General features: G+C 48.8%; 2 protein-coding genes across 2 annotated transcripts in view; both read right to left on the bottom strand.

Annotated features, from left to right (window-relative positions):
- The window catches only part of LOC110173978 (echinoderm microtubule-associated protein-like 6), a 43,978-nt gene extending 30,649 nt beyond the window's left edge, over positions 1-13,329 (bottom strand). The window contains exons 1-11 of the mRNA XM_055158533.1: positions 13,112-13,329; positions 12,687-12,846; positions 12,335-12,433; positions 12,199-12,267; positions 10,350-10,529; positions 8,804-8,939; positions 8,509-8,710; positions 3,519-3,656; positions 605-736; positions 135-262; positions 1-16 (exon numbers count right to left, since the gene is read on the bottom strand). The exon at positions 1-16 is cut by the window's left edge and continues 194 nt beyond it. Coding sequence (XP_055014508.1) covers positions 1-16; positions 135-262; positions 605-736; positions 3,519-3,656; positions 8,509-8,710; positions 8,804-8,939; positions 10,350-10,529; positions 12,199-12,267; positions 12,335-12,433; positions 12,687-12,846; positions 13,112-13,308 — 1,457 coding nt within the window. The 5' untranslated portion in view covers positions 13,309-13,329. The remainder of the gene's footprint in view (positions 17-134; positions 263-604; positions 737-3,518; positions 3,657-8,508; positions 8,711-8,803; positions 8,940-10,349; positions 10,530-12,198; positions 12,268-12,334; positions 12,434-12,686; positions 12,847-13,111) is intronic.
- A 6,066-nt stretch (positions 13,330-19,395) lies between these two features.
- polr3f (polymerase (RNA) III (DNA directed) polypeptide F) overlaps positions 19,396-22,500 on the bottom strand; it is a 16,240-nt gene continuing 13,135 nt past the window's right edge. The window contains exon 9 of the mRNA XM_020939996.2: positions 19,396-20,076. Within this exon, the coding sequence (XP_020795655.1) occupies positions 19,999-20,076 (78 nt within the window). The 3' untranslated portion in view covers positions 19,396-19,998. The remainder of the gene's footprint in view (positions 20,077-22,500) is intronic.

Genomic DNA, 22,500 nt, shown 5'->3' with positions numbered 1-22,500 from the left:
TCCACCTGCCGGCCCCCTGAAACACACCAGGACCAGGACTGGACCAGGACCGGGACTGGACCAGGACCAAGACCAGGACCAGGTCCAGGTCCAGACCAGGTCCAGGTCCAGTCCAGGTCCAGTCCAGGTCTTACCGGGCATCCTGTAGAAGTTCCTGTTTCCGGCTCCGTCGTTGGTGAGCAGAACTCGACTGTCCACAGACCAGTCCAGGTGAGTGATGAACCCTGCAGCTGTTCCTCTGCACTCGCCCACCTTCTTATACCTGAACAACAACAACGACAGAACGTTTAAGTTAAACACACTGTTCTGCATTGTCTTTAAAAAGAACCCAAGAAGTTAATCCACATGAAGATTTATCGTCAGGATTTATCGATACTTTTACAGCAAAACTAATAAAAAACAGAAAAACCTAAACTCCTCAAGTAAAGATTGACTCTGGAACATTTTCACTCGCACCAAGAGTTTGGATTTACACACGACACATTTAAAACACCACTTTTACTGTTCTGAAAATGATCTGTGTATGTACGGTGTGTGTGTGTGTGTACAGTGTGTGTATAGTGTGTGTGTGTGTGTGTGTAGTGTGTGTGTACGGTGTGTGTACCTTTGTGCTGTTGCGTAGATGTCCACAGATCCGTCGTTGCAGCCGACGGCCAACAGGGCGGCGTCTGGAGAGAATCTGAGCTCATGGACGACCTCACGACGCTCACGCACACGCACAACCTCCGACATGTCTCTGTACGACAACACAACAATAACACACACACACACACACAACCTCCGACATGTCTCTGTACGACAACACAACAATAACACACACACACACACAACCTCCGACATGTCTCTGTACGACAACACAACAATAACACACACGCACAACCTCCGACATGTCTCTGTACGACAACACAACAATAACACACACACACACAACCTCCGACATGTCTCTGTACGACAACACAACAATAACACACACGCACAACCTCCGACATGTCTCTGTACGACAACACAACAATAACACACACACACACACAACCTCGACATGTCTCTGTACGACAACACACAATAACACACACACACACACACAACCTCCGACATGTCTCTGTACGACAACACAACAATAACACACACACACACAACCTCCGACATGTCTCTGTACGACAACAAACACAACAATAACACACACACACACAACCTCCGACATGTCTCTGTACGACAACACAACAATAACACACACACACAACCTCCGACATGTCTCTGTACGACAACACAACAATAACACACACGCACAACCTCCGACATGTCTCTGTACGACAACACAACAATAACACACACGCACAACCTCCGACATGTCTCTGTACGACAACACAACAATAACACACACGCACAACCTCCGACATGTCTCTGTACGACAACACAACAATAACAACACACACGCACAACCTCCGACATGTCTCTGTACGACAACACAACAATAACACACACGCACAACCTCCGACATGTCTCTGTACGACAACACAACAATAACACACACGCACACAACCTCCGACATGTCTCTGTACGACAACACAACAACACAACAATAACACACACGCACACAACCTCCGACATGTCTCTGTACGACAACACAACAACACAACAATAACACACACGCACAACCTCCGACATGTCTCTGTACGACAACACAACAATAACACACACGCACACAACCTCCGACATGTCTCTGTACGACAACACAACAATAACACACACGCACAACCTCCGACATGTCTCTGTACGACAACACAACAATAACACACACGCACAACCTCCGACATGTCTCTGTACGACAACACAACAATAACACACACGCACAACTCCGACATGTCTCTGTACGACAACACAACAATAACACACACGCACAAACCCGACATGTCTCTGTACGACAACACAACAATAACACACACCACACACCTCCGACATGTCTCTGTACGACAACACAACAATAACACCACACGCACACACCTCCGACATGTCTCTGTACACCAACACAACACACAACATGTCTCTTGTACACAACACAACAATAACACACACACACACAACCTCAACATGTCTCTGTACGACAACACAACAAAAACAATAACACACACACAACCTCCGACATGTCTCTGTACGACAACACAACAACAAACAATAACACACACGCACACAACCTCCGACATGTCTCTGTACGACAACACAACAACACAACAATAACACACACGCACACAACCTCCGACATGTCTCTGTACGACAACACAACAACACAACACATAAACACACACACACACAACCTCCGACATGTCTCTGTACGACAACACAACAATAACACACACACACACAACCTCCGACATGTCTCTGTACGACAACACACAATAACACACACGCACAACCTCCGACATGTCTCTGTACGACAACACAACAATACGACAACACACAATAACACACACGCACTCCGACATGTCTCTGTACGACAAACACAACAATAACACACACGCACAACCTCCGACATGTCTCTGTACGACAACACAAACAATAACACACACGCACAACCTCCGACATGTCTCTGTACGACAACACAACAATAACACACACGCACAACCTCCGACATGTCTCTGTACGACAACACAACAATAACACACACGCACAACCTCCGACATGTCTCTGTACGTGTGTGTAGTGTGGTGTGTGTGTGTAGTGTGTGTGTGTGTGTGTGTGTGTGTGTGTATAGTGTGTGTGTAGTGTGTGTGTAGTGTGTGTATAGTGTGTGTGTAGTGTGTGTATAGTGTGTGTATAGTGTGTGTATAGTGTGTGTATAGTGTGTGTATAGTGTGTGTGTGTGTGTGTGTGTATAGTGTGTGTAGTAGTGTGTGTATAGTGTGTATAGTGTGTGTATGTATAGTGTGTGTGTGTGTGTGTGTGTGTATAGTGTGTGTGTATAGTGTGTGTGTAGTGTGTGTATAGTGTGTGTATAGTGTGTGTAGTGTGTGTATATAGTGTGTGTATAGTGTGTGTGTGTGTGTATAGTGTGTGTGTGTATGTGTGTATAGTGTGTATAGTGTTGTATAGTGTGTATAGTGTGTGTGTGTGTGTGTGTGAAGTGTGTGTGTGTGTGTAGTGTGTGTGTGTGTGTATAGTGTGTATAGTGGTGTGTATGTGTGTGTGTGTGTGTGTGTGTAGTGTGTGTGTATAGTGTGTGTATAGTGTGTGTGTATGTGTGTGTGTGTGTATAGTGTGTATAGTGTGTGTAGTGTGTTGTGTGTGTGTGTGTGTGTGTGTGTGTGTGTGTATAGTGTGTGTATAGTGTGTGTGTGTGTGTATAGTGTGTGTGTGTGTGTGTAGTGTGTGTATAGTGTGTGTGATAGTGTGTATAGTGTGTGTATAGTGTGTGTGTGTGTGTGTGTGTGTGTGTATAGTGTGTGTGTGTGTGTAGTGTGTGTATAGTGTGTATAGTGTGTGTGTGTGTGTGTGTGTGTGTGTGTATAGTGTGCATGTCTCACCTGACCCTGAGCACACAGAAGGAGCCGTCCTTGAGCCCGAGAGCCACGACGGAGCCATCGGGGTGAAAGGTCACACTTCGAACGCCCTCGTCCAGATCACAGCGAGCGAGAAGCACGTGGTCCACCAAACTCCACAACCTCAGAGGCAAAGTACACACTGTCAAGTACACACTGTCAAGCACACACTACCAAGTACACACTGTCGAGTACACACTACCAAGTACACACTACCAAGTACACACTGTCGACACACTACCAAGTACACACTGTACACACTACCAAGTACACACTGTCGACACACTGTACACACTGTACCACACTACCAAGTACACACTACAAGTACACACTACAAGTACACAGTACACATGTCGAGTACACACTACAAGTCACACTGAGTACACACTACCAAGTACACACTACCAAGTACACACTGTCAAGTACACACTACCAAGTACACACTACCAAGTACACACTATCAAGTACACACTACCAAGTCGAGTACACACTACCACACACTGTCGTACACACTGTACACACACTACCAAGTACACACTACCAAGTACACACTGTCAAGTACACACTACCAAGTACACACTACCAAGTACACACTATCAAGTACACACTACACACTAAGTACACACTACCAAGTACACACTGTCGAACACTGTACACACTACCAAGTACACACTGTCGAGTACACACTACAAGTACAACTGTACACACTAAGTACACACTACCAAGTACACACTGTCAAGTACACACTACCAAGTACACACTACCAAGTACACACTACCAAGTACACACTGTACACACTACCAAGTACACACTACCAAGTAGTACACACTTGTACACACTACCAAGTACACACTGTCACACACTACCACAGTACACAAGTACACACTACTACACAGTACACACTACAAGTACACACTGTACACACACTGTACACAGTACACACTACCAAGTACACACTGTCAAGTACACACTGGTACACACTACCAAGTACACACTGTCGAGTACACACTACCAAGTACACACTGTCGAGTACACACTACCAAGTACACACTGTCGAGTACACACTACCAAGTACACACTGTCAAGTACACACTACCAAGTCAAGTACACACTACCAAGTACACACTACCAAGTACACACTGTCGAGTACACACTACCAAGTACACACTGTACACACTGTACACACTGTCAAGTACACACTACCAAGTACACACTGTCAAGTACACACTGTCACACTGTACACTGTACACACTGTCACACACACTGTACACAGTACACAGTACCACACTACCAAGTCACACTACCAAGTACACACTGTCAAGTACACACTGTCAAGTACACACTGTCAAGTACACACTACACACTGTCAAGTACACACTGTCAAGTACACACTACCAAGTACACACTGTCGAGTACACACTACCAAGTACACACTGTCGAGTACACACTGTCAAGTACACACTGTCAAGTACACACTGTCAAGTACACACTGTCAACACTGTCACACACTGTAGTACACACTAAGTACACACTGTACACACTGTCAAGTACACACTATCAAGTACACACTGTCGAGTACACACTACCAAGTACACACTGTCAAGTACACACTGTCAAGTACACACTGTAACACACTGTCAAGTACACACTGTACACACTGTAGTACACACACATGTCACACAAGTACACACTACCAAGTACACACTGTCACTGTCAAGTACACACTACCAAGTCACACACTACCAGTACACTGTCACACAAGTACACACTGTCAAGTACACACTGTCAAGTACACACTGTCAACACTATCAAGTACACACTTTGTACACACTGTCAAGTACACACTACCAAGTCACACACTGTCACACGTCAAGTACACACTAGTACACACTGTAAGTACACACTGTACAAGTACACACTTACACACGTCGAGTACACACTGTCAAGTACACACTATCAAGTACACACTGTCAAGTACACACTACAAGTACACACACTGTAAGTACCCACATGTACACACTACAAGTACACACTGTTGAAGTACACACTTCAAGTATCACACTGTCAAGTACACAGTACACACTGTACACACTACACACTGTCAAGTACACACTGGTACACACTTATCAAGTACACACTATCAAGTACACACTTGTCTTCCGTTCACACTTTGTCGAGTACACACTTTCAAACACACTGTTACACACTGTCAGTACACACTTGTGCACACATATAAACACTGGAAAAACACTTCAAGTGCTGTTCTAAAAATTTGGACCCGTGGTGTGTGTGTGTGTATAGAGTGTGTGTGTGTATAGAGTGTGTGTTCTGTTGTATGCTTTTGTGTAGTTATAGTTTTGTATTTGCTCTTTTAAAGCTCAAATGAAAAACTGTTTCTGATCAAATCAGACTCGTCTCATGTTCAGTTTAATTTGAACTGAACTTCACAGACACAGATTTACAGGTTCAGAGCATCACAAAAAGAATAACGACACTGTGCAATAACGACACTGTGCAATAACGACACTGTGCAATAACGACACTGTGCAATAACGACACTGTGCAATATTTTCTAGTTTGGCCGCTGTGACCTTTGCCCTTTGGGTCAGTGGGTGTAAATGAGGCGACAGTCGGTGTGCGTCACGTTCATGTTGTGTCGTGTTTGTTCCAGTCAAATACACAAATAAATGTAGAGTTACACTTTTGTTTTGTATAATTTTGTGTAATTATATATAGTTTCAGTTTTATACGGTTGGTTTTGTGCGGTTGGTTTTGTTGGTTTGTGCGGTTGGTTTTGTTGGTTTGTGCGGTTGGTTTTGTTGGTTTGTGCGTTGGTTTTGTTGGTTTGTGTGGTTGGTTTTGTTGGTTTTGTGCGGTTGGTTTTGTTGGTTTGTGCGGTTGGTTTGTGCGGTTGGTTTTGTTGGTTTGTGCGGTTGGTTTTGTTGGTTTGTGCGGTTGGTTTGTGCGGTTGGTTTGGTTTGGTGGTTTTTGGTTGGTTTTGTGCGGTTGGTTTTGTTGGTTTGTGCGGTTGGTTTGTGCGGTTGGTTTTGTGCGGTTGGTTTTGTTGGTTTTGTGCGGTTGGTTTTGTTGGTTTGTGCGGTTGGTTTTGTTGGTTTGTGCGGTTGGTTTGTGCGGTTGGTTTGTTGGTTTTGTGGGTTGGTTTTGGTTGGTTTTGCGGTTGGTTTTGTGCGGTTGGTTTGGTGCGGTTGGTTTTGTTGGTTTGTGCGGTTTGTTGGTTTGGTGCGGTTGGTTTTGTTGCGGTTTTTGTTTTTTGTTGGTTTGTGCGTTGGTTTTGTTTGGTTTTGTTGGTTTGTGCGGTTGGTTTTGTTGGTTTGTGCGGTTGGTTTTGTTGGTTTGTGGCGGTTGGTTTTGTTGGTTTTGTTTTGTTGGTTTGTGGCGGTTTGGTTTTGTTGGTTTGGTGCGGTTGGTTTTGTTGGTTTGTGCGGTTGGTTTGTGTGGTTGGTTTTGGCGGTTGGTTTTGTTGGTTTGTGCGGTTGGTTTTGTGCAGTTGGTTTTGTTGGTTTGTGCGGTTGGTTTTGTTGGTTTGTGCGGTTGGTTTTGTTGGTTTTGTTGGTTTGTGCGGTTGGTTTTGTTGGTTTGTGCGGTTGGTTTTGTTGGTTTGTGCGGTTGGTTTGTGCGGTTGGTTTTGTTGGTTTGTGCGGTTGGTTTGTGCGGTTGGTTTTGTTGGTTTGTGCGGTTGGTTTTGTTGGTTTGTGCGGTTGTTGTTTTGTGCGGTTGGTTTGTTGGTTTGTGCGGTTGGTTTTTGTTGGTTTGTGCGGTTGGTTTTGTGCGGTTGTTTGGTTGGATTTTGTGTTGTTTTGTTGGTTGTGCAGTTGGTTTTGTGCGGTTGTTGTTTTTGGTTGGTTTGTGCGGTTGGTTTGTGCGGTTGGTTTTGTTGGTTTTGTGCGGTTGGTTTTGTTGGTTTGTGCGGTTGGTTTTGTTTTGGTTGTTTGTGTGCGGTTGGTTTGTTGTTTTGTGCGGTTGGTTTTTGTTGGTTTGTGCGGTTGGTTTTGTTGGTTTTTGGGTTGTTTTGTTGGTTTTGTGCGGTTGGTTTTGTTGGTTTTCGGTTGGTTTTGCGGTGGTTTTGTGGTTGGTTTGCGGTTGTTGTGGTTGCGGTTGTTTGTTGGTTTGTGGGTTGTTTGTTTTTTTGCGGTTGGTTTTGTTGGTTTGTGCGTTGTTGTGTTGTGCGGTTGTTTTGTTGGTTTGTGCGGTTGGTTTTGTGTGTGCGGTTGGGTTTTGTTGTTTGGTTGTTGGTTTTGTTGGTTTGTGCGGTTGGTTTTTGTTGGTTTGTGCGGTTGGTTTTGTTGGTTTGTGCGGTTGGTTTTGTTGGTTTGTGTGGTTGGTTTTGTTGGTTTGTGCGGTTGGTTTTGTTGGTTTGTGCGGTTGGTTTTGTTGGTTTGTGCGGTTGGTTTTGTTGCAGTTGGTTTTGTTGGTTTGTGTGGTTGGTTTTGTTGGTTTTGTTTTGTGCGGTTGGTTTTGTTGTTTGTGCGGTTGGTTTTGTTGGTTTGTGTTGGTTTGTTGGTTGTGCGGTTGGTTTTGTTGGTTTGTGCGGTTGGTTTGTGCGGTTGGTTTTGTGCGTTGGTTTGTTGGTTTGTGCGGTTGGTTTTGTTGGTTTGTGCGGTTGGTTTTGTTGGTTTGTGCGGTTGGTTTGTTGGTTTGTGCGGTTGGTTTTGTTGGTTTGTGCGGTTGGTTTTGTTGGTTTTGTGCGGTTGGTTTTGTTGGTTTGTGCGGTTGGTTTTGTTGGTTTGTGCGGTTGGTTTGTGCGGTTGGTTTTGTTGGTTTGTGCGGTTGGTTTTGTTGGTTTGTGCGGTTGGTTTTGTTGGTTTGTGCGGTTGGTTGTGTTTGTGCGGTTTTTTGTTGGTTTGTTGGTTTTGTTGGTTTTGTTGGTTTTGTGCGGTTGGTTTTGTTGGTTTGTGCGGTTGGTTTTGTTGGTTTGTGCGGTTGGTTTTGTTGGTTTGTGCGGTTGGTTTTGTACCTGATGGAGCGGTCGTCGCCGCCCGTCAGCGCCACCTGCTGTTTGGGGTGAGTGTCCAGGGCCCAGAGCTCGGCCTCGCGGTGGCCCTGGATCAGGACCACAGGCCGGTCCGGGTCTCGGGTCTGGACCTCAAAGATCTCCCCGTCCTGAGTCCCAGCAAGGACCCGGTCTCCTCGCCAACACACGGCTCGCACACAGAGACCTGAGGGACCACAGACCCGGTTAGACCGAGTTTAGACCGAGTTTAGACCGGGGTCAGTCCTGGTCCAGTCCTGGTCCAGTCCTGGTCCAGTACCTGGGTTTCCGTGGGGACTGTCTCTCAGGTTGATCCGGCTCAGGGGGTTGAAGTCCTGGTCCCAGAGTCGGACGCAGCCGTCTCGTCCTCCACTGCAGAAACCCTCATCACCGACCTGCAGACTGAAGATCCCCGCCTGGACCACAGACCGGACCAGGGTTAGACCGGACCACAGACCACAGACCGGTCTCTGGTCTCTGGTCTGGTCTCTGGTCTCTGGTCTCGGTCTCTGGTCTTGGTCCTGGTCTCGGTCCTGGTCTCGGTCCTGGTCTCGGTCCTGGTCTCTGGTCTCTGGTCTCTGGTCTCTGGTCTCTGGTCTCGGTCCTGGTCTCTGGTCTCGGTCCTGGTCTCTGGTCTCTGGTCTCGGTCCTGGTCTCTGGTCTCTGGTCTCTGGTCTCTGGTCTCTGGTCTCTGGTCTCTCTGGTCTCTCGGTCTCTGGTCTCTGGTCTCTGGTCTCTGGTCTCTGGTCTCTGGTCTCTCTGGTCTCTGGTCTCGGTCCTGGTCTCTGGTCTCTGGTCTCTGGTCTCTGGTCTCTGGTCTCGGTCCTGGTCTCTGGTCTCTGGTCTCTGGTCTCTGGTCTCTGGTCTCTGGTCTCTGGTCTCTGGTCTCTGGTCTCGGTCCTGGTCTCTGGTCTCGGTCCTGGTCTCTGGTCTCTGGTCTCTGGTCTCGGTGGTCTCTCTGGTCTCTGGTCTCGGTCGGTCTCTGGTCTCTGGTCTCTGGTCTCTCTGGTCTCTGGTCTCTGGTCTCGGTCTCTGGTCTCTGGTCTGGTCTCTGGTCTCTCCTGGTCTCTCTCTGGTCTCTGGTCTCTGGTCTCTGGTCTCTGGTCTCTGGTCTCTGTCTGGTCTCGGTCTCTGGTCTCTGGTCTCTGGTCTCTGGTCTCTGGTCTCTGGTCTCTGGTCTCTGGTCTCTGGTCTCTGGTCTCTGGTCTCTGGTCTCTGGTCTCTGGTCTCTGGTCTCTGGTCTCTGGTCTCTGGTCTCTGGTCTCTGGTCTCTGGTCTCTCTCTCTGGTCTCTGGTCTCTGGTCTCTGGTCTCTGGTCTCTGGTCTCTGGTCTCTGGTCTCTGGTCTCTGGTCTCTGGTCTCTGGTCTCTGGTCTCTGGTCTGGTCTCTCTCTGGTCTCTGGTCTCTCCTGGTCTCTGGTCTCTGGTCTCTGGTCTCTGGTCTCTGGTCTCTGGTCTCTGGTCTCTCTCTGGTCTCTGGTCTCTGGTCTCTGGTCTCTGGTCTCGGTCCTGGTCTCTGGTCTCTGGTCTCTCTGGTCTCTGGTCTCTGGTCTCTGGTCTCTGGTCTCTGGTCTCTGGTCTCTGGTCTCTGGTCTCTGGTCTCTGGTCTCTGGTCTCGGTCTCTGGTCTCTGGTCTCAGTCTCTCTGGTCTCTGGTCTCAGTCCTGGTCTCTGGTCTCAGTCCTGGTCTCTGGTCTCAGTCCTGGTCTCTGGTCTCTCCTGGTCTCTGGTCTCTGGTCTCGGTCCTGGTCTCTGGTCTCTGGTCTCTGGTCTCTGGTCTCGGTCTCTGGTCTCTGGTCTCTGGTCTCGGTCCTGGTCCCGGACTCACGTCGTGTGCGTTGGGGACGGTCCGGATCAGGGTCTGGTCCTTCCACACGTGCACGTCTCCGCTCACGGCGCCCGACAGCGTCACGTCGTCTCTCAGCGCCAACGACAGAACCGTGTGCTCCAGGCCCCGCCCCCAAACGCCGCGCCGCCACGACAGCTCGCCGCCGCACACACGCCAGAACTGCACACAGTCACACAGGCCCCAACGTGTGTCAGGACCCTCCCCGTGTGTGTCAGGACCCTCCCCGTGTGTGTCAGGACCCTCCCCGTGTGTGTCAGGACCCTCCCCGTGTGTGTCAGTGCCCTCCCCGTGTGTGTCAGGTGCCCTCCCCGTGTGTGTCAGGTGCCCTCCCGTGTGTGTCAGGTGCCCTCGTGTGTGACAGGTGCCCTCCCCGAGTCTCCCCGTGTGTGTCAGGTGCCCTCATGTGTGACAGGTGTCCTCGTGTGTGTCAGGTGCCCTCCCGTGTGTGTCAGGTGCCCTCCCCGTGTGTGTCAGGTGCCCTCGTGTGTGTCAGGTGCCCTCGTGTGTGTCAGGTGCCCTCCCCGTGTGTGTGTCAGGTGCCCTCCCCGTGTGTGTCAGGTGCCCTCGTGTGTGTCAGGTGCCCTCGTGTGTGACAGGTGCCCTCCCCGAGTCTCCCCGTGTGTGTCAGGTGCCCTCATGTGTGACAGGTGTCCTCGTGTGTGACAGGTGTCCTCCTGTGTGTGTCAGGTGCCCTCGTGTGTGTCAGGTGCCCTCGTGTGTGTCAGGTGCCCTCGTGTGTGACAGGTGCCCTCCCCGAGTCTCCCCGTGTGTGTCAGGTGCCCTCCCCGTGTGTGTCAGGTGCCCTCGTGTGTGACAGGTGTCCTCCTGTGTGTCAGGTGTCCTCCTGTGTGTCAGGTGTCCTCCTGTGTGTCAGGTGCCCTCGTGTGTGACAGGTGCCCTCCCCGAGTCTCCCCGTGTGTGTCAGGTCCCTCCCCGAGTGTGTCAGGACCCTCCCCGAGTGTGTCAGGACCCTCCCCGAGTGTGTCGGGTGTCCTCATGTGTGTCGGGTGTCCTCATGTGTGTCGGGTGTCCTCATGTGTGTCAGGTGTCCCCATGTGTGTCAGGTGTCCTCATGTGTGACAGGTGCCCTCCCCGAGTCTCCCCGAGTGTGTCAGGACCCTCCCCGAGTGTGTCAGGACCCTCCCCGAGTGTGTCAGGTGTCCTCATGTGTGTCAGGTGTCCTCATGTGTGTCAGGTGTCCTCATGTGTGACAGGTGCCCTCCCCGAGTGTGTCAGGACCCTCCCCGAGTGTGTCAGGACCCTCCCCGAGTGTGTCAGGTGTCCTCATGTGTGTCAGGTGTCCTCATGTGTGTCAGGTGTCCTCATGTGTGTCAGGTGCCCTCATGTGTGTCAGGTGTCCGCATGTGTGTCAGGTGTCCTCGTGTGTGTCAGGTGTCCTCGTGTGTGTCAGGTGTCCTCGTGTGTGTCAGGTGTCCTCATGTGTGTCAGGTGTCCGCATGTGTGTCAGGTGTCCTCATGTGTGTCAGGTGTCCTCATGTGTGACAGGTGTCCTCATGTGTGTCAGGTGTCCTCATGTGTGTCAGGTGCCCTCGTGTGTGTGTGTCAGGTGTCCTCGTGTGTGTCAGGTGTCCTCGTGTGTGTCAGGTGTCCTCGTGTGTGTCAGGTGTCCTCGTGTGTGTCAGGTGTCCTCGTGTGTGTCAGGTGTCCTCATGTGTGACAGGTGTCCTCATGTGTGACAGGTGTCCTCATGTGTGACAGGTGTCCTCATGTGTGTCAGGTGTCCTCATGTGTGTCAGGTGTCCTCATGTGTGACAGGTGTCCTCATGTGTGTCAGGTGTCCTCATGTGTGTCAGGTGCGCTCCTGTACCTTGATGTGCTTGACTCCACCGGTGACGAGTCGGTCGGGCTGAACAGGATCCCAACTCACGTCAAAGATCTGAGGAGAAACACAGAACTGAACCAGGACTAAACCACAACTAGACCAGGACTAAACCAGGACTCACCCGGTCCGAGTGTCCCGAGGCCGAGACCAGGACTCGACCTCGTCTCCAGTCCCAAACACAGACGGTGTTTTTAGAGTCCAGACCGACCGAGACCAGCCTCTGCAACAGAGACACAGACCAGGACCAGGACTGAACCAGGTCTATACCAGGACCAGGTCTAACCCAGGTCTAAACCAGGACCAGGTGTGACCCAGGTGCGAAGGGTGTGAGGGGGTGTGGCCTGGATGTGAGGGGGTGTGGCCTGGATGTGAGGGGGTGTGGCCCAGGTGCGAGGGGGTGTGGCCCAGGTGCGAGGGGGTGGCCCAGGTGCGAGGGGGTGTGGCCCAGGTTTGAGGGTGGGGTCGGTCCTCACCTGTCCGTCAGCACTGAATCCAAGGCCGGACACTCCGTGGTCGTGCGCCCCCTGCAGGACGGAGACGGTGGACGTGGAGTAACAGTCCCACACACAGACCACAGGCTCCGCCCCCACCTGCCCCGTCGCCACCAGCACGCGGTCCGGGTGCAACGCCAGGCTGAACGCGCACAACAAGACGCACAACGACACGCACAACAAGACGCACAACAAGACACAACAAGACACAACAAGACGCACAACAAGACACAACAAGACACAAAACACACAAAACACACAGTAATTTTGAGAATATTACATCACACACTTTAGAAATTTTGTAGGATTGACCTGATGACACGCTCCATGTGGGCGGGGCTTACCTGATGATGTCGTGGGTGTGGGCGGGGCTTACTGACGGTGTGGTGGGTGTGGGCGGGGCTTACCTGATGATGTCGTGGGTGTGTCCGTGGTAGAAGCGCTGCGTGTGTTCTCTCGGGTTGTAGACGACGCCGACGGCGGCGGTGAAGTAAACGACGTCTTTGGCGGCGCTGTAGAACAGATTATTCCGACACTGGTGTCCACGGTAACCGTACACCCACTCCAGACGCAGACGCCCGCGCGGCGCCGTCTTATCACACATGACGCTCAACACCTGCAAGGCTTCACTGAACAGCTGGAAGGTTTCACTGAGCGGATGGAAGGTTTCACTGAGCAGCTGGAAGGTTTCCCTGAACAGCTGGAAGGTTTCCCTGAACAGCTGGAAGGTTTCCCTGAGCAGCTGGAAGGTTTCACTGAGCAGCTGGAAGGTTTCACTAAACAGCTGCAAGGGTTCACTGAACACATGGAAGGTTTCACTGAACAGCTGTAAGGTTTCACTGAACAGCTGAAAGGGTTAACTGAACAGCTGGAAGGTCCAGAGCCGGACTCAGAGGAGTCAAAATTTTCTTCTCCAGACGTAGGAAATGTCCTCAGGGTCAGAGTTTGTTGAGCAGAGCTCAGACTACACTTCCCACAATCCCTCACTCCAGTGTCCTCACACTGAACGCCTGAAAGGTCAGAGTTTAAGAAGAGGTTTGACCTTTGACCCCTGAGTGCAGGCCTGACCTTTGACCCCTGAGTGCAGGCCTGACCTTTGACCCCTGAGCGCAGGCCTGACCTTTGACCCCTGAGCGCAGGCCTGACCTTTGACCCCTGAGCGCAGGCCTGACCTTTGACCCCTGAGCGCAGGTGGAGGTAGATTTCTGTAGACCAGTAGGAACAGTCCAAGAGCAGTTTCACTTTTGTGAATCTTTGGCCCAAACGCAGTTTTTTTTTTTTTTTTACCTAAAAAGTATCAAAGTTTGACTTTGTCTAATATTAAAGTCTGATCAAATATTGTTTAAATACTTAAAAACTCACAGTGCTGGACCTGGTTTCACGTTTAAAAAACACATTTAGCACAAAACAGAATCTTTGGCATTGACATCAAACTCAAATTAAAACTTCAGATCAACTTTGGCTCGAGGGTAAAATTACAAAATGGATTTGGTCAAATGAACAGATCAAACTGATTTTGACGCTGCTTAAAATCTTTGGTAAAAAAACAGGCTTTGATTTTATTGAGACGAACTTTATGGCCTCCTGACAGACCTGAGACCACAGACCTGAGACCACAGACCTGAGACCACAGACACACCGCAGACTCACCGCAGACTCACCGCAGACTCACCGCAGACTCACCGCAGACTCGCTGCTTCTAAACGCTACAGAATCATTCATGAATAAAACCCTGAGCGAGTTTTTTCAGATTTACCCCCCGAGTGGAAACGAGTGGAAACGCGCGCGTCTGCGGCTCAGTCCGGAGTTTGTGCGGATCGACTCCGGGTTCAGTGTGAACGCGTCACGTGTCACTGATGATCCTAATGAAATAAGACACGCGCACGTGAAGGTCACCGCACTAAAATGAAAAAAATGAAAAAGTCTCTTTGTGCAGAAAATATTTCACTGAAACAGAATTAAATTTAAACTCTGAAATCCTCCTCCGTCTTTTCTCGGACTCCCGGTGAAATCCGCAGATTATCCCCGCTCAAGAGCCTCCAAACGCGGCTACGGTCAGCGCGCGCTCCCGCCAGGTCACGGAGCTCCGGACACCGACTCCACCTGCAGCACCGGGCCGGGACAGAGGCGCTCTTCTCCGGCTGACACCTGCTCCGAGCGCCGCTCCTGCTCCCGGTCCCGCTCCAGCCTCGAACCCCGCGGAACCGCCGGGATTTAACGGGATTTACGGGTCACGGGAGGGCATCCGGGCATTCTGTCAGAGCAAGAGCACGAGGCGGACCCGCGGCGCGGTGTGACGGGGCTGAGCTTTAGTCTCCGCTCAGGTTCACATCGGGACTTTGGTTCTGTCGCGTTTGGCTGAAAAAAAGTCGGGTTCGAGCGCAGAGTCCGGCCTCTGTTCGGACTTTAGACTTTTATTTTGAAGTTCAGATCCACGCTTCCTCTTTAAACCGCGCTGCATCCTGGGAAGTGTAGTTCACAAACAGCTGATCCGCCTCAGCTCCACGTGCGCGTCAGTTTCATGAACGAACCGAAAACAAAACGACAAAAGTGTTTCTCAAAAAGTCTAAAAAGTCTAAAAGGTTTAAATGTTTTTGTCTTTAAAAAAAATAAAAATCAGATGTTTCTCCATGTTCTAGTCGTTTCTGGACTATTCCAGGTCTAAACCAGGACTAAACCAGAACTAAACCAGGTCTAGACCAGGACTAAACCAGGACTAAACCAGGACTAAACCAGGTCTAAACCAGGACTAAACCAGGTCTAAACCAGGACTAAACCAGGTCTAAACCAGGTCTAACCAGGACTAAACAGGTCTAAACCAGGACTAAACCAGGTCTAAACCAGGACTAAACCAGGTCTAAACCAGGTCTAAACCAGGTCTAAACCAGGACTAAACCAGGTAAACCAGGTCTAAACCAGGACTAAACCAGGTCTAAACCAGGTCTAAACCAGGACTAAACCAGGACTAAACCAGGTCTAAACCAGGACTAAACCAGGTCTACACTCTTGTGCGTCTTTGTTGTTGTTATTTGTTGAGGGTTTTTTCTTTTTCACTGAAAACATTTCTAAAGTTTTCCATGACTAAAGTTAATTTTCCAGGACTTTCCAGCACCTCCATGTGAAGAACTGATCCTGGTTTTATGTCAAAATGTGAAATGTGACAGTTTCCTCTCGTTTTCTGGTTTGAAATCAGAGTTTGAAACATTTTAAATCCTAAAAAAAACAGAACAAACTCATCACAACTGAACACACAACACGCAACTGAACACAACACTGAACACACACACAACACACAACACTGAACACACACAACACTGAACACACACACACACACTGAACACAACAACACTGACACAACACTGAACACACACACAACACACAACACTGAACACACACAACACACAACACTGAACACACACAACACACAACACTGAACACACACAACACTGAACAACACACACAACACTGAACACACACACACACTGAACACACACAACACACACATGAACACACACACACATGAACACACACACACACATGAACACACACAACACTGAACACACACAACACACAACACTGAACACACACACACACACACACAACACACACACTGAACACACACAACACTGAACACACACAACACACTGAACACACACAACACAAACACTGAACACACACACACTGAACACACACAACACAACACTGAACACACACACTGAACACACACAACACACACACACACACATGAACACACACACACACACACACTGAACACACACACACTGAACACACACACAACACACAACACACACAACACTGAAACACACACAAACACTGAACACACACACAACACACACACACTGAACACACAACACACACACACACACTGAACACACACACACACTGACACACACACTGACACACACACACACTGAACACACACACACTGAACACACACAACACTGAACACACACACAACTGAACACACAACACTAACACACTGAACACACACACAACACACACAACACTGAACACACACACAACACACTGACACACACACAACACAACAACACTGAACACACACAACACACACACACACACACAACACACACAACACACAACACTGAACACACACAACACTGAACACACAACACTGAACACACACAACACACAACACTGAACACACACACAACACACAACACTGAACACACACAACACTGAACACACACAACACACACTGAACACACACAACACTGAACACACACAACACACAACACTGAACACACACACAACACTGAACACACACAACACAACACACAAACACTGAACACACACACACATGACACACACAACACTGAACAACACACAACACTGACACACACACAACACACACACAACACACAAACACACAACACTGAACACACACACACACACACACAACACACTGAACACACACAACACTGACAACACTGAACACACACACACTGAACACACACAACACACACACACTGAACACACACACACTGAACACACACAACAAACACTGAACACACACACAACACACACTGAACACACACACACACACACACACACACACTGAACACACACAACACACAACACTGAACACACACACAACACACAAACACAACACACTGAACACACACAACACTGAAACACACACACTGAACACACAACACACACACAACACACACTGAACACACACAACACTGAAACACACACACACACACAACACTGAACACACACACACACACACACACACTGAACACACTGAACACAACACTGAACACACACACACTGAACACACACACACTGAACACAACACTGACACACAACACTGAACACACACACAACACACACACACTGAACACACACACACTGAACACACACAAACACTGAACACACACACAACACTGAACACACACACACTGAACACACAACACACACACACACATGAACACACACACACACTGAACACACACAACACACACACATGAACACAACACTGAACACAACAACACTGAACACACACAACACACAAACACACAACACTGAACACACACAACACACACACACACTGAAACACACACAACACACAACACTGAACACACACACACACACTGAACACACACACACTGAACACACACACACACACAACACTGAACACACACAACACTGAACACACACAACACTGAACACACAACACACAACACTGAACACACACAACACTGAACACACAACACTGAACACACACAACACACAACACTGAACACACACAACACAACACACAAACTGAACACACACAACACTGAACACACAACACTGAACACACACACACACTGAACACACACACACACATGAACACACACAACACTGAACACACACAACACTGAACACACACAACACTGAACACACACACTGAACACACAACACAACACACTGAACACACAAACAACACACTGAACACACACAACACACAACACAACACACACAACACACACACTGAACACACAACAACACTGAACACACACACAACACACACACACACACAACACTGAACACACAAACACTGACACACACAACACACAACACACAACACTGAACACACACACTGAACACACACTGAACACACACACTGAACACACACAAACACACTGAACACACACACTGAACACACACACTGACACAACACTGAACACACACAACACAACACTGAACACACACAACACACACACTGAACACACACCGAACACACAACACTGAACACACACACTGAACACACAACACTGAACACACACAACACTGAACACACACAACACTGACACACACTGAACACACACACAACACACACAACACTGAACACACACAACACTGAAACACACACACACACACAACACTGAACACACACACACACAATGAACACACACACTGAACACAACACACTGAACACACACTGAACACTGAACACACACACAACTGAACACACAACACTGAACACACAACACTGAACACACAACACTGAACACACAACACTGAACACACAACACTGAACACACAACACTGAACACACAACACTGAACACAACACTGAACACACAACACTGAACACACAACACTGAACACACAACACTGAACACACAACACTGAACACACAACACTGAACACACACAACACACACACTGAACACACACAACACTGAACACACACAAACACACAACACTGAACACACACACAACACACAACACTGAACACACACACTGAACACACAACACTGAACACACACAACACTGACACACACACACTGAACACACACACAACACTGAACACACAACACTGAACACACACAACACTGAACACACACACAACACTGAACACACACAACACACAACACTGAACACACACAACACTGAACACACCCAACACACAACAGACAACACTGAACACACAACACTGAACACTGACATTCAATGACTTTTCCAAAACTTTCATTCAATTTACAAAATTCCAGGACTTTTCCAGGCCTGGAAAATAACATTTTCAATTTCCATGACTTTTTTTGGATCGATGACATCACGAGGTGGAACAGAGTTTTGTCGTGTTAAATGTGCAGTTTGTGTGAAACGTGAAAGAAACAAAAACTCGACTCCAGGAAACAACAGAACAGAACAGAAGGATTCTGGGACATTTCACTTTTATTTCTTTGATTCATTTTACTCAGAATCTGTTTTTTAAATAAATTCACTTTTCAAAAATATTTTCAAACTGAAGCTTTGTACATTTTTACAGCAGAAGAGTTTTTCTCTTTTTTATTTACAGCAAAACTGACGAGTCTCACGAGCGAAAGAGCACAGAACAGACCCGATACTCGATACCCGATACTGATACCCGATACCGATCCCACATTGACTCTTTGTTTAGACAATCTCCACAGTTTAGTCCCGGTTTAGTCTTTTAGGGTCTGATTTTCGATTCCAGCTCTAGAGTCTCTAAATAAAATTGTCTGAGGGGTTTTAAAAGAATTGAAAAATAATGATGGTATCGAGTATCGGTTTGATTTGTTAGTATCGAAGTCCAGTCTGAAAAGTTCGTCTCACTGCAGAAACAAAACAAAAACAGAACAAACTGAGTCTGTCATAAATCTGAGGTTAAAGCGCCTCAGGTCCTTCCTCGAGCGCCTCAGGTCCTTCCTCGAGCGCCTCAGGTCCTTCCTCGCGCATCGGTGAACAGGAAGTGATGTCAGGACGCGGCGCTCCTCAAACAGGAAACAGGAAGTGATGTCAGAAGTCGAGCCACTCGCTCAGGTAGACGCAGGTGGACGGGGAGATCTCGCCGCCGTCGTGACAGTCGTCAAAAACCTGAAACACAAACAGAGCGCGCTCACATCCTGCGCTCTGATTGGGCGTCTTGACGAGCCCAGTGGGCGCGGCGATGGCGTTGGCGTGTGTGTGTTGACGTGTGTGTGTGTGTGTGTTTACGTGTGTGTGTGTGTTGTGTGTGTGTGACGTGTGTGTGTGTGTGTGTGTGTGTGTGTGTGTGTGTGTGTGTGTTGACGTGTGTGTGTGTGTGTGTGTGTGACGTGTGTGTGTTGACGTGTGTTGACGTGTGTGTGTGTGTATTGACGTGTGTGTGTGTTGACGTGTGTGTGTGTTGACGTGTGTGTGTGTTGACGTGTGTGTGTGTTGACGTGTGTGTGTGTTGACGTGTGTGGTGTGTGTTGACGTGTGTGTGTGTGTTGACGTGTGTGTGTGTGTGTGTTGACGTGTGTGTGTGTGTTGACGTGTGTGTGTGTGTTGACGTGTGTGTTGAGTCGTGTGTGTGACGTGTGTGTGTGTGTTGTGTGACGTGTGTGTGTGTTGTGTGTTGACGTGTGTGTGTGTGTGTTGACGTGTGTGTGTGTGTGTGTGTGACGTGTGTGTGTGTGTTGTTGACGTGTGTGTGTGTGTGTGTGACGTGTTGACGTGTGTGTGAACGTGTGTGTGTGTGTGTGTGTGTTGACGTGTGTGTTGTGTGTTGTTGACGTGTGTGTGTGTGTGTGTGACGTGTGTGTGTGTGTGTGTGTGACGTGTGTGTGTGTGTGTGTTGTGACGTGTGTGTGTGTGTGTGTGTGTGTGTGTGTGTGTGACGTGTGTGTGTGTGTTGACGTGTGTGTGTGTTACGTGTGTGTGTGTGTACGTGTGTGTGTGTGTGTGTGTGTGTGACGTGTGTGTGACGTGTGTGTGTGTGTGTTGACGTGTGTGTGTGTGACGTGTGTGTGTGTGTGTGTGTGTGTGACGTGTGTGTGTGTGTGTGTGACGTGTGTGTGTGTGTGTTGACGTGTGTGTGTGTGTGTTGACGTGTGTGTGTGTGTGTTGACGTGTGTGTGTGTGTGTGTGACGTGTGTGTGTGTGTGTGACGTGTGTGTGTGTGTTGACGTGTGTGTGTGTGTGTGTGTGTGTGTGTTGTGTGTGTGTGACGTGTGTGTGTGTTGAACGTGTGTGTGTGTGTTGTTGACGTGTGTGTGTGTGTGTTGACGTGTGTGTGTGTGTGTGTGTGTGACGTGTGTGTTGACGTGTGTGTGTGTTGACGTGTGTGTGTGTGTGTGACGTGTGTGTGTGTGTGTGTGTGTGTGGTGTTGACGTGTGTGTGTGGTGTGTGGTGTGTGTGTGACGTGTGTGTGTGTGTGTGACGTGTGTGTGTGTGTGTGTGTGTGTTGTGTGTGTTGACGTGTGTGTGTGTGTGTGACGTGTGTGTGTGTGTGTGACGTGTGTGTGTGTGTGTGACGTGTGTGTGTGTGTGTGTGTGACGTGTGTGTGTGTGTGTGTGTGTGTGTTGACGTGTGTGTGTGTGTGTGTGTGTGACGTGTGTGTGTGTGTGACGTGTGTGTGTGTGTTGACGTGTGTGTGTGTGTGTGTTGTGTGTGTGTGTGTGTGTGTGTTGTGTGTGTGTGTTACGTGTGTGTGTGTGTGTGTGTGTGTGTGTGTTGACGTGTGTGTGTGTGTGTGTGTGACGTGTGTGTGTGTGTGACGTGTGTGTGTGTGTGTGTGTGTGTGTATGTGTGTGTGTGTGTTGACGTGTGTGTGACGTGTGTGTGTGTGTGTGTGTGTGTTGACGTGTGTGTGTGTGTGTGTGTGTGACGTGTGTGTGTGTGTGTGACGTGTGTGTTGACGTGTGTGTGTGTGTGTGTGTGTGTTTGACGTGTGTGTGTGTGTGTGTGTGACGTGTGTGTGTGTTGACGTGTGTGTGTGTGTTGACGTGTGTGTGTGTGTGTGTGACGTGTGTGTGTGTGTGTGTGTGTGACGTGTGTGTTGACGTGTGTGTGTGTGACGTGTGTGTGTGTGTGTGTGTGTGTGTGTGTGTGTGACGTGTGTGTGTGTTGACGTGTGTGTGTGTTGACGTGTGTGTGTGTGTGTGTGTGTGTGTGTGTTGACGTGTGTGTGTGTGTTGACGTGTGTGTGTGTGTGTGTGTGTGTGTGTGTGTGTGTGTGTGTGTGTGTGTGTGTGTGTGTGTGTACGTGTGTGTGTGTGTGTGTGTACGTGTGTGTGTGTTACGTGTGTGTGTGTGTGTGACGTGTGTGTGTGTTGACGTGTGTGTTGACGTGTGTGTGTGTTGACGTGTGTGTGTGTGTTGTGTGTCTACGTGTGTGTGTGTGTGTGTGTGTTGACGTGTGTGTGTGTTGACGTGTGTGTGTGTGTGTGTGTGTGTGTGTGTGTGTGTGTTGACGTGTGTGTGTGTCGTGTGTGTGTGTGTGTGTGACGTGTGTGTGTGTTGACGTGTGTGTGTGTGTGTGTTGACGTGTGTG

This window comes from Boleophthalmus pectinirostris, unplaced genomic scaffold (assembly GCF_026225935.1).
Source record: "Boleophthalmus pectinirostris isolate CB_2022bp ecotype Guang Dong unplaced genomic scaffold, ASM2622593v1 HiC_scaffold_22, whole genome shotgun sequence".
In the NCBI taxonomy this organism is placed as follows: domain Eukaryota; kingdom Metazoa; phylum Chordata; class Actinopteri; order Gobiiformes; family Gobiidae; genus Boleophthalmus; species Boleophthalmus pectinirostris.
The sequence above is the reverse complement of the archived record's forward strand: the minus strand, read 5'-3'. Positions and strand labels throughout refer to the sequence as shown.